The sequence below is a fragment of the Lithobates pipiens genome, unplaced genomic scaffold, assembly GCF_037356315.1.
Source record: "Lithobates pipiens isolate NorthernLeopardFrog02 unplaced genomic scaffold, aLitPip1_a1.2 Scaffold_30, whole genome shotgun sequence".
NCBI classification, from domain to species: domain Eukaryota; kingdom Metazoa; phylum Chordata; class Amphibia; order Anura; family Ranidae; genus Lithobates; species Lithobates pipiens.
In genome coordinates this window covers 82108004-82120626 of record NW_027507791.1, presented here as the reverse complement: position 1 = coordinate 82120626, position 12623 = coordinate 82108004, and the positions used below count along the sequence as shown (strand labels likewise).

The following is a 12623-nucleotide window of genomic DNA, read 5'->3' as shown; positions in this document are numbered from 1 at the left end:
CGCTGAAGGACTGCTGCAGTATAGGGCAGCGGTCAGCAGTAGTGCACGGCAACCCTATGTATTGTGGACCGATAGCGGTCCTTACAGAACAGCAGACTGTACCGCACCCAAGCCTATGTACCGTAGCACCCTAGACAGACCAAGTTACCAGTCCTGATAAAGAGCTTTGTGGAACAAGTGAGTTGTGAATGATTAGCAGACTGCAGCAGAAGGGCAGCAGTCAAGTATAATATTCTTTCTATATTTGGAAGAAAGAATATTATACGTGTACAAGCCTATTACTGTACCACTGATACCAGTCCTGAAAAGAACCTTTGTGGAACTAATAGTAACAGCAAGTCTTTAAAATTATCCTCACTGCCTGACACACTGCTTCCTGCCTGTCCCTATACAAATTGGCAAAAAAGAGTAGGCTGGAACGATTAGCTGGAACAGCTCTTTTGTGGACCTGATAGTAACAGCTAATGATGATGATGATGATGATGATGAAGAAAGACTAATCTGGCTGAGCTGTCCCTAAAATAGCAGCATACAGCGCTCTGTCCCTTTATCTAAACTGACAAAAGAAACTCAGGCTGCTGACCTAACACCTATACCAGTCCTGAAAAGAACTTTTGTGTACCAAATAGCTAGCGTTTTCTCTGTCCCTACTCCACACAGGATCCTTTCCCTACAGTGACAGAAGAAAGAATGTAAAATGGCCACCGGATCGGGTGTATTTATAGGTTAGGGGGAATGTCCAAGTGTCCATGAGCTGTCATGTCTCAATTGGTTGTCCTGTAACACATGATAAACGTGTCACGAAAGGTTAAAGTTCTTGTATACATTAAACACGTAAGTCCGCCGGGGCGAACGACGGAAAAAGGCGTTCGAACCCGCGGACGGCGAAAGTCGGAAATTCGCCGCGAAACGACCGCCGGGCGAACCGTTCGGCCATCACTAGTCAGGGGAGCTCAATTTTTTCTCACCACACCAGTGGGGCATGATCAGGGATGCATGCACTGTCCTGTCACCGTTTGAGGAGGCCACAAGGATAGTGAGCAGTGACAGTGCATGCATCAGTGACACTATACCTCTTGTCCATCTGTTGGAGCATACGCTGCGTGGAATAATGGACAGGGCACTTGAGGCAGAACAGAGGCAGGAAGAGGAGGACTTCCTTGCCTCTCAAGGCCCCCTTTATCCAGACAGTGTTCCTGCTATCCCACCCATTACACAGGAAGAGGACGAGGAGGCAGAGGAGGAGGATGATTGTGTCAGCATGGAGGTGGAGGCTGGCACTCAGCATCAGCAGTCTTGTAGGGATGATTTACAGTCCCAAGAAACCCGTGGACTTGTACGTGGCTGGGAGGAGGTAGCTGCGGATCATGTTGTCCTTAGTGACCCAGAGGACTCCGGACCGAATGCCTCAGCTAACCTACGCTGCATGGCCTCCCTGATCCTGCAAAGCCTGCGGAAGGATCCTCGCATTCTTCAGATCAAGGAGAGGGACCATTACTGGCTGGCCACTCTCCTTGATCCACGGTACAAGGGTAAGGTTGCCAACCGTATCTTGCCATCGCAGAGGGAGCAGAGGATGAGACATCTCCAGGAGGCCTTGCAGAAAGGTCTGTGCAACGCGTTTCCAGAGACTGGGAGGTTACAACCTCCTGGTCCTGGACAAGGTGTTGCTGAGGCATCGGTCAGAAGGAGCGGTGGAGAAGGTGGCCGTCTAACCAATGCGTTCAGACAATTTTTTAATCCGCAGCCCCAAGGTATGATCGGTTCCAGCAACCATTACCAGCGTCTGATTTACATGGTGCTGGAATACCTAGGGGCAAGGTCAGACTTGGACACCTTTCCCAAACCGAAAATCCTCTGGCTTACTGGGTCTTGAGGATGGATCACTGGCCAGAGCTTGCACAGTATGCAGTTGAGCTACTGGCCTGTCCTGCATCCAGCGTTCTTTCGGAACGCACCTTCAGTGCTCCTGGTGGCTTTGTTACCGATCACAGGGTGCGCCTGTCCACCGACTTGGTTGATCGACTGACCTTCATAAAGATGAATCAGTCTTGGATCACCCACAGCTACCAAGCACCTGAAGCTGATGTAACCGAATAATTTTTTTGGGAAATATCACATCCCTTCAAGACTGCCTATGCTGATGCTGAGTGACTGTCCTGTTATGTTGATTGTCTATCCTCTTCCTCCTCCGCTGATATGTTGGAAGAACATTTTTGGTTCTGGGTGATGCCACCAGCCCAATTTTTCAGCCCCTGTTTAACAAGGGCGTTTAATTACAATTTTTGATGCAATACTTTGCAGCAGGGCTCATTCCTGCACCACAACTAGAGTATATGGGAGAGGTTGCAGTGTCGTGGCACCAGCACCAGTGCCTAAGGCCCAATTTTTCAGCCTCTGTTTAACAGGGGCATGTAATTACAATTCTTGATATATTATTTCACAGCAGGGCCCGTTCCTGTGCCCACCGAGAGTAACTGTGAGGACTTATAGTGTTGTGGCACCAGCACCAGCACCACAACCATTGACCCATGTCCTCTGGGGCAGGAGCCAGGTCCCCAAACCCTTTTTAGGACAGTATCTTGCATATTAGCCATTAAAATTAGCACTTTTTATTTCGAGCGTTCGATTCCCATAGACTTCAATGGGGTTCTAAAGTTCGTACGAATTTGCGGTACGTTGGAAAGTTCTGATGCGAACCGAACCGAGGGGTGTTCGGCTCATCCCTAATTGCCACCGCTGGAATCTTTTTTTTTTTTTTTTTTTTTAATTAAGGACTTTTTCAAAAGTGTGTTTGTCTTATTTAACTATTTTTTACACTTTCTTTGTGAAATGGTAGAGGTACTTTTGTACCCCCTTACCATTTCAAACAGGGGGGGCCGGGATCTGGGGGTCCCCTTGTTAAAGGGGGCTTCCAGATTCTGATAACCCCCCCCCCCGCCCGCAGACCCCCACAACCACCGGCCAGGGATGTGGGGATGAGGCCCTTGTCCCCATCAACATGGGGACATGGTGCTTTGGGGGGGACCCCAAAGCATCCTCCCAATGTTAAGGGCATGTGGCCTTGTACGGTTCAGGAGGGGGGGCACTCTCTCGCCCCCCTCTTTTCCTGCGGCCTGCCAGGTTGTGTGCTCGGATAAAGGGTCTGGTATGGATTTTTTAGGGGGACCCCCACGTCAATTTTTTTTTTTGACGCTGGGTTCCCCTTAATATCCATACCAGACTTGAAGGGTCTGGTATGGATATTTAGGGGGAACCCGCATCAATTTTTTTTTGAAATTTGACGCAGGGTTCCCCTTAATATCCATACCAGACCTGAAGTTCCTGGTAATTGAATTTGGGGGAACCCCACGCTTTTTTTTTTTTTAATCAATGACTTTTAATGAGTGTTCTCTGTATTACGGGAGCCGACAATTCATGATAGCCGCGAGTGATTTTAAATGACTTTTTTTCCTGCAGAAATGACACTTTGTGCAGAGACAGTTCTAAGCACGGGAAACATGCACCCCTTCACAGGCATTCTATAGACACCCCCCAGGTACGAAATTTAAAGGAATGTTACACTTTTATTGTTTCACTTTAATCATTATTAAAATCACTGCTCCCGAAAAAACGGCCGTTTTTAAAACTTTTTTTTGCATTGATACATGTCCCCTGGGGCAGGACCCAGGTCCCCAAACACTTTTTAGGACAGTAACTTGCATATTAGCCTTTAAAATTAGCACTTTATATTTCGAACGTTGGAGTCCCAAAGACTTTAATAGGGTTCTAAAGTTCACACGAAGTATGCTATATAGAGTTTAGCAGCTCCGTTGAATCTTCTTTATACATTCGACAGACACCATAAGCCTTCAAAGACAGATTCGACCGTAATTCATGTGGATTTTCAGACTAATGCAATTTTTGAACGAAAAACAATAAATAAAAATGAATTTCGGGAGTAACTAAATAAATGTATTTTTCGGACGAAAACAAAATTCCGAAACTAAATATTTCACTCTGCACATGTCTAATGAGCAGGACATCATCAGTAGGTGAGTCACTGTGCAGAGATAGGAGCTGGCAATTAGCCGACAGCTGAGCAGCCAGCTTTGAGAAGGAAGGGCTGAGCCCAGCCCTGACAGTACCCCCTCCTCAATGACCCCTCCCCCTCGGAGGACCACCAGGCTTGAGGGGAAATGGAGGAGGACAGGGGCATGTACGTCCGAGGATGAGACCCAAGAGCGTTGCCCCAGACTGTACCCTTTCCAATGCACCAGGTACTGTATGCGCCCACAGAACCTACGGGAGTCAACAATGGACTGTTCTTCATACTCCTCATGGTTCTCAACCTGTAAAGGGTGATAACGAGGCATTGAGATGGTAAAGCAGTTGCAGACCAAAGGTTTTAATTTAGGAGACATGAAATACATTCGAAATATGCATATTAGAAGGAAGGTCTAATGCTTAAGCCACTGGGTTAATCCTGCGAAGAATATGAAAAGGCCAAATAAACCGAAGTGCGAACTTCAGAGAGGGAACACGAAGTTGGAGATGCGATATGACTGCCAGACCCTGTCCCCAACCTGGTAGGAAGGCACAAGCAGGCGTCAGTATGGAGTCTGTACCTATCATTAGCATGTCACAAATGGCTAGACGATTGGGTCAGAAAAACTCCAAAACTGCAGCACTTGAGGGAAAAAAAACTTAAAACTGGTGACAAGGTCATGGACAGCCAAGGCTCATTGATGTATGAATGGAGCGAAGGGTGGCCGTGTGGACCAATCCAATAGAAGAACTACTATAGCTCAAATTGCTGAAAAAGTTAGTGCTGGTCCTGATAAAAGAGTGTCAGAACACAACTGTAGTGATTGGTGGTATATTTCTGGGGGGTGGAGAACAGTCACCCGCAACCACCTTCCATCTGGTCGGTGGTTTGTTCTGGACACTTACCTCATCTATGCAGGGCCGTCTTACAGATGCATACGGGGCACCATCAGGGCTGGTCAGATCTACAGTGAAGGCATTGGAATTGCCTCCGCTCACCGACACCCACAGCCCCGCCTCCTCCTAACCCCCCACCTGTGATAGACAGAATGTGGGTCCAATGGTGGGATGTGTCTATCACAGGCATGGGGTTAGGAGGAGGTGGAGCTGTGTGTGGGCAAGGAGGCAAGTTCATGTAAGCTGTAACAGCGGCTATCCGCTCTGTGATCTCCGACTCTCCTCTTCCTTCCTCTTCCACAGTGAGTCTGCAAGGGGCACGGTGAGTCTTCAAGGGATACAGTGAGTCTGCAAGGGATACAGTGAGTCTGCAAGGGGCACAGTGAGTCTGCAAGGGGCACAGTGAGTCTGCAAGGGGCACAGTGAGTCTGCAAGGGGCACAGTGAGTCTGCAATGGGGGCACAGTGAGTGCAATGGGGGCACAGTGAGTGCAATGGGGGCACGGTGAGGCTGCAATGTTGGCACAGAGAGGCTGCACTATTGGGCACGGTGAGGCTGCAATGTTGGGTGTGGTGAAGCTGCAAGGGGCACGGTGAGGCTGCAATGGGGGCACGGTGAGGCTGCAATGGGGGCACGGTGAGGCTGCAATTTTGGCACAGTGAGGCTGCAATGTTGGCACAGTGAGTGCGCAATGTTGGCACAGTGAGGGTGCAATGTTGGGCACGGTGAGGGTGCAATGCTGGGCATGGTGAGGCTGCAATGTTGGGCACGGTGAGGCTGCAATGTTGGGCACGGTGAGGCTGCAATGTTGGGCACGGTGAGGCTGCAATGTTGGGCACGGTGAGGCTGCAATGTTGGCATGGTGAGGCTGCAATGTTGGCATGGTGAGGCTACAATGTTGGGCATGGTGAGGCTGCAATGTTGGCATGGTGAGGCTGCAATGTTGGGCATGGTGAGGAATTATACTTTAATTCTTGAGAGTAGATGCGAAAATTGGGACAGGCCTGTAGGGGCCCCAATGCATTACTTTGCCCAGGATCCCACAATGCTGTTAAGATGGCCCTGCATCTATGGCGCAGGCGATGGGCGGCAGCTTCCCCTTGCTCCACGGCATCACAGCATCTCCTCTCTCTTCCTCCTAGGCCAATTGGAACTCTTCTCTTTTTGGCCAGTCAGGAAACTGGTCTGATGAGCCTCTGGATGGCGGGGCGGCACCCGTGCACCCCATATTGACCTGCCGCCACTGGAACACACAATGCACTGCAGTTTGTTGTGTATGGGGCTGCGTAGCTGTGGCACAGATCAGTCAGGTTGCTCATGCTAACCTGTGCCCACAACCAAAAATACCTACAAGTGGGCATTTGAGCATTAGAACTGGACCATGGAGCAATGGAAGAAGGTGGCCTGGTGTGATGAATTCAAGAATGTTTGAGGAACACAGCAATGAAAGGGTGTAGACTTGGCCTCCAAATTCTCCAGATCTCACACAATCGAGCATCTGTGGGAAATGCTGGAAAGACAAGTCTGATCCATAGAGGCTCCACTTTGCAATTTACAGGGCTTAAATAATCCGCCACTGGTGCCAGATACCACAGCGTGTCTTCAGTGGTCTAGTGGAGTCCAAGCCTTGACAGGTTATGGTGGGTGGTCATAATGTTGTGGCTAATCATGTCATGTATGTTTTCACAGCCAAAACCTACGCAGGCACCAAGGTTTACATTAGACATTTTCATTCAATTACTTATTTTCAAGAACCTAAGTTTGTTTCATGTTATATTTTGTAATCTAGATATGAAGACTTTTTGAAACACAAAGTTGACAAAGCCGAAGGAATGACCTCAGGAAATGGAGTTGAGATTGGGATAAGGATTTTAAAAAACAGTTATATTTTAAGGTAATTCATGTTTTTATTATTTTTAAAACTACATCTGTTAGCAAATAAAAATCAGGAGTTGGACACTGCTAAACCTACTGATCTATAATGACCAGCCAGCATATGGCCATTCTGGGAAACCAGAGTGGCCCATAGTTGGCTGTGATCTTGAGGTGTGTATTACAGAAAGCAATAAATATTGGAATTAAACTGCAACCCCTTCTACATCCCTGTGTACACTTTGCAGCAGTTAAAAGAAAGTTACAGTGTGACTGTTCATAAACTACTTTCTTTTAACATGCAGTCACTCATCTACAAATAGAGGGTATTTTATGCACTGGGTGCAGCAACCCAAAGCAACCAATCAGATTCTGGCTTTTACAAAATTTTTGGCTTTAAAATAGAGATTTCAGGTTAGTATATTTTGCCTTTTACATTACTAAGGCTTTATTAAAGGAAATCAGTGGCGGCTGGTGCTCAATATTTTGGGGGGTAGCGGCAAACAAACCTCCCCCCCACTCGCACTGCCGCCATACACCCCCCCCCCCCCACCTACTTGCAGCCGTGGCTTCTCCTTCCGGCTGAACCAACAGGCTTAACTTCTCTGCCAAACAGGAAGTGTGCCCTGAGACTCCCTGGCCAAAATCGGGTCTCAGGAGGAGTAGCAGGAAGACATTAGCAAATATTAATTCACTAATGTCACACACTGCGCCCCCTGCCCACCCTTTTTGAAGCCATTTAGAGCCTCGGCTGTAATCTTGTGCTTAAAAAAAAAAAAACACACATAGAAATCCATGCATATAGTTCCCTGCATGTAGAGAAGGGCCCGGCGCATGGATTAGGTGGGGGTGCTTGCACGCCCCTAATGGATGGGCCGTCACTGAAGGAAATGCTAAATAGTTTTGCGTATATTCTCTTTTTTTATTTATTATGATGAGCATTACAAATGGAATAAAACTAAATATTTTCCTAGTTTTGCATATGATTATTGTGCATTCATATTCACATCTGAGCAGAGTGTTTCTTGGAACTTGTCACTTTTGTTTTGGGCAGGCTTGTGCAGTTTGGCCCCAACAGACTTTTATGAGGAGCACCTAAAAAAGTCACATAACGTTCCTATTTTGAGTGTTTTCTTGCCTGGTAACTAGCGTTCCATTGGCTACAAGTTAAAAAAAAAAAAACTCAGCCATGAAACACCCAGAAAAACCCTTGTTCAAACACTTGAAAAATAAACACCCCAAAAATAACCAAACATTTTCAGCTCCAATGTGAATATAGTCTTATGCCGTGTACACGCGACCGTTATTTCTGTCAGAATAAACTCTGATGGCTTTTCCAACAGAATTCCGCTCAAGCAGTCTTGCCTACACACCAAAGTCCGACCGTCTAGAACGCGGTGATGTTCAACATGTATGACAGGACTAAAAAAAAGAAGTTCAATAGCCAGTAGCCAATAGCTGCCGTCTTGTACTTGCTTCAGAGCATGCATTAAAACGATCATCTGTATGCTTTTGGAATAGCATACAGATGAGTGATTTTCCCGATAGGAACTAACTCCATTGTATATATTTTAAACATGTTCTTTTTCTAGGTCCGTCAGAATTTTTGGGGAAAAAAAAGTCAGACAAGGCCCACACACGATTGGAATATCCAATGAATAAAATTCCGTCTGACTTTTTATGCCAGAAAGTCCGACCGTGTGTACGCGGCATTACAGTACATGGGGATTACAGAAAGATAAAATCAAGGCAGAATGAGATACTATATAAGCAACATTTAAATTACAAAATGACAAATTACTAAAAAAACTTTTTTTTTCGTTTTGGAGATAGTGGAGAGGGATTAAAACATCTGTCAGTTTTCATTGCTGTGTGCCACTCTTATGCCCTGTACACACGGTCGGACATTCCGACGACAAAATCCGTCAGATTTTTTCTGAACGGATTTTGCCCCAAACTTGTCTTGCATACACACAGTCGCACAAAGTTGTCGGAAAATCCGATCATTCAGAACGAGGTGACGTAAACCACGTATGACGGGACTCTAAAGAGGCCAGTAGCCAATAGCTTTTATCTGGTAATTTATTCTGAGCATGCATGGCACTTTGTCTGTCGGAATTGTATACACACGATCTGAATTTAAACGATCAGATTTTGTTGTTGGAAAACTTTGATCCAGATCTCAAACTATGTGCTTTGGAAATTCCAACGGAAAAAGTCAGATGGAGCCCACACATGATCAGATTTTCCAACCGCACATTTTCCGTCTGAAAGTCTGACCGTGTGTACAGGGCATTAAGGAGATTTACCCTCTTTATTGGTCCTTTTTACCATTTTCATTGAAAGTGAAAGTAACAGAAATTACCCAGATTTTGGGTTGTCCCCAGAAAAGTAATAGAGGGGAAATCTTCCAATTGGGACCTGGGAGTCCTCAATGATTTTCCTTGATTTACAGGGATTTCCTCTCACTTGCTGGTTGGCTATGGGATAGAAAGGTAAATCTCCACAATGGGACACAGATGGCAAAAAAAAAAAATATGACAGTTGTTATATCACTTTCTTGCTTTATCCAAAATGAAAAGAAAAGTTTTGCCTATAGTTCTACCTTAATACTTAAAGGATATGTAAATGTTTGTTTAAACAAAACAAACATGTCATACTTACCTCTGCTTTGCAGTTGGTTTTGCACAGTGGCCCCGATCCTCCTCTTCTGGGGTCCCTCAGTGGCGCTCCTGGCTCCTCCTCTTCTCGAGTGCCCCGTTGGAGAACCACTCTCCCTCAGGGCACCTGTGCAGGCATGCTCCATTGACACAGACAGCAAGTCTCGTCCCCACCCCCCGGTTCCCGCATCATTGGATTTGATTGACAGCAGCGGGAGAGAAATGGTTGCGCCGCTATCAATCAATCCAATCAGGACCCGACACACTGGCTGGAGTTGTTGTGCTCGTCCCCGTCGTTGGAAAGACTGGGCTCAGGTAAGTAAAAGGTGCGCTCTGGGTGGCAGCAGCATCACAGAATGTTTTTCACCTTAATGCTAGAATGCATTAAGGTGAAAAACTTTGAGGGTTTACAACCCCTTTAACTTGCAAGACAAAGAAAAATGGTCTCGTAACTCCCCTACTCTCTGGCAGTATGTGCTCAACTTTCTTTGCTTCTGCATTGCTCCATCTTAGGTGCCAGGAGTGACGTAAAATACCCGACACTTTCAGACATGGGTGACTTACTCCACCTCTCCTATGTGCTCTATGAATATGATTGGCCCAAAGCTGTCACATAAGGATGGGAGAGGAGTCAGTAGTCATGTGAAAGCTTCAAGAAGTCAGTGTGGAGCTTACATGTTTTTTTCTCTCTCCAGTCCAGACTGCCAGATGTAGTAGCAAGGGAGCGAGTAGGAATGAGATTTGGGTTCAGGTCTAATTATTTCAAAACTTTCCATGCCCAGTAGTAAAAAAAAAGTTTATACTCACGTGATAAAAAATATGAGAATTCAAAACATGTATTGCGATGCAAGAAGGCTTTTGATGAAGCTGGATGTCATTGGGCTGTGAGAGGGGGGTTCTGGAGGGAGTTAGCAACACTGCAGAATAATTGTTTTCCCTGAGGTTTTTGAGGGAGCTGGGGTCAACTCCAGGAGGCTGGGGGGTTTTGTGGAGGCAATGCTGAAGACTGTAGGGCATTGTGTGGGCTGGGAACACTGTTGAAGTTTGGCACAGTGGGAGACTGGAGGCTCTGCTTCAGGCTGGGGAGCATTGCAGTGTGCTGGGTGGCTCTGTGGGAGGTTGGAAGGCACTAACGATTCCTTGGGGGTCTGGGGGCATGGTGAGAGGGACACTATAGGAGCTAAGATGCACTGTATGGGGGATCTGCAGCTGACTGGAGGTCCACAAAATGGCCCAGTGGTTGAGAACCACTGCTTTAATCCACATGACCCTTTCCTCAGTTATTATTATTTTTTTGCATGACCCTGATAGCAGTGACCAATTTCCCATGCCATTTCTGAACAATTATCTGTTTATCCTTAAAAATCCTTAAAAATTGCAATAACGTTTTGCTAGTTTTGCCTACCACAAACTTTATTGGGCTTGATTCCAATGTTGTAGTTCACATAATTAATGCTGGGTTTGTCAAACCTCCCAAAAACCAAATACAGCCAGGTTGAGCATTACTTTCCTTGCACACAAAGTTTTCAGTGATCTGCTCTACTCCACCACACCACCATTTTGGATTGTCTGTCATTGGCTATCTGTTCCTGATTTTTACAATCACCGCCTGATGGCTTGCTGCTAGAATTCAGACATGCACAGATGGAGATGCAACTGTCACTTTTGCAGACTTCAAATATTGCAAAGGCTGCTGGCAGACGATCACAAGCTCACATTCACCCAAGCAAGGATTGAGGAAGTGGGCTAGCGCAACACTAAAAGAAAAAAAAAAAAGTATTAACATGGTGGAAAATGTGTTAAATGTTTGCAATTGTGAAAGAGGGAGGGAGAGAAGGAGGATGCTAGGGGGTCAATTAAGTGCTGAAGGGCCCACTTTAAGTGACACCTTTCCTATTTCCTTTATGGTGAAACAAAAGGACCATTCGTGTCTTTTTATGTCTACCATTCTGTTATAAAGCTTTTTTGATGCCTTCCTTTAAACAATAATTAGAGGAATGCTATATAAATATTAGTTCAGACAAATGCACAATTTTAATTGCAAGACTGTTGGTATAAACATACACAGCTTACAAAACACAGGTGTGGCTGCAGTCAGACAGGTATTTCCACATCAGTGGAAAGATACATCTCATTTAAGGATCACATGCAAAATCACATGCTGCCACCTGTATAATCAGGTCATTCTAAAACAATATTTTTAGTTATAGGTAGAGTCTGGCTAATTGGGCCAGCTGTTGCTTTATTTCATGGACAGAAGGGGCGCCAGACTAAGGCCGCGTACACACGGGCGGATTGTCTGCCCAACTAAGTTCGGCAGACAATCCGACAGACAGTCCGTTCAAAATTAGCATGAACGGACTTGACCACACACGATGAGCAGACAGTCCGCTGAAAGCGTGCGTGATGACGTGTACAGCACGTACGACGGGACTAGAAAAACGACGTCCTATACACTGCAATGCAACCTTCGGCCGTGTAAACCCTTTCTGAGCATGCGCCATACTTAGTCCGTCCAACTTGCCTACACACGAGCGGACTGTCCGCTGAAACCAAGTTTGGACGGACAAAACCAAGTTTCGACGGACAAAACCAAGTTTGAACGGACTGTCTTACGGAAATTCCGTAAGACTTTGTTCGTCAGACTGTCCGCTGAAAAAGTCCACTGAAGCCCACACACGAGCGGATTGTCCGCTGAAACACTGTTCAGCGGACTAAGTTGGGCAGACAGTCCGCCCGTGTGTACGCGGCCTAAATGTAGCAGGTTAATAACTACTGGGTTTTATTAAATGGCAATATCAAATGGCAATAGCAGACAAGTGCTATACTTATGCCCCGTACACACGATCCAATTATCGGACAAATGATCATCCATTTTTTTGCATTCTAATCTCACATCGAATCTGATGAGTTTACTAAAGTCACGAAAAATTCTCGTACGTCAGAATAAAAATTCGGAAGTGATGTCATGTGTTGTAATGCATTTGTATTGCATTTTCGAACGACAGCTGTACTGCTTAAACGAAAATCGTACGATCTGGCATCGTACAAAAAAAAATTCAGTGCATGTCCGATAGAATGATATCGGATGAACTGTCCTGATTGGCTCTCAAATGCTCTGTACTAACAATCCGATTATCGTATGATCGATTCGATTACGACATTTTT

General features: G+C 45.9%; 1 protein-coding gene across 1 annotated transcript in view; it reads left to right on the top strand.

Moving 5' to 3' along the window:
- LOC143943024 (uncharacterized) overlaps positions 1 to 12623 on the top strand; it is a 172848-nt gene that overhangs the window by 100857 nt on the left and 59368 nt on the right. The window contains exon 6 of the mRNA XM_077464506.1: positions 6713 to 6817. Within this exon, the coding sequence (XP_077320632.1) occupies positions 6713 to 6817 (105 nt within the window). The remainder of the gene's footprint in view (positions 1 to 6712; positions 6818 to 12623) is intronic.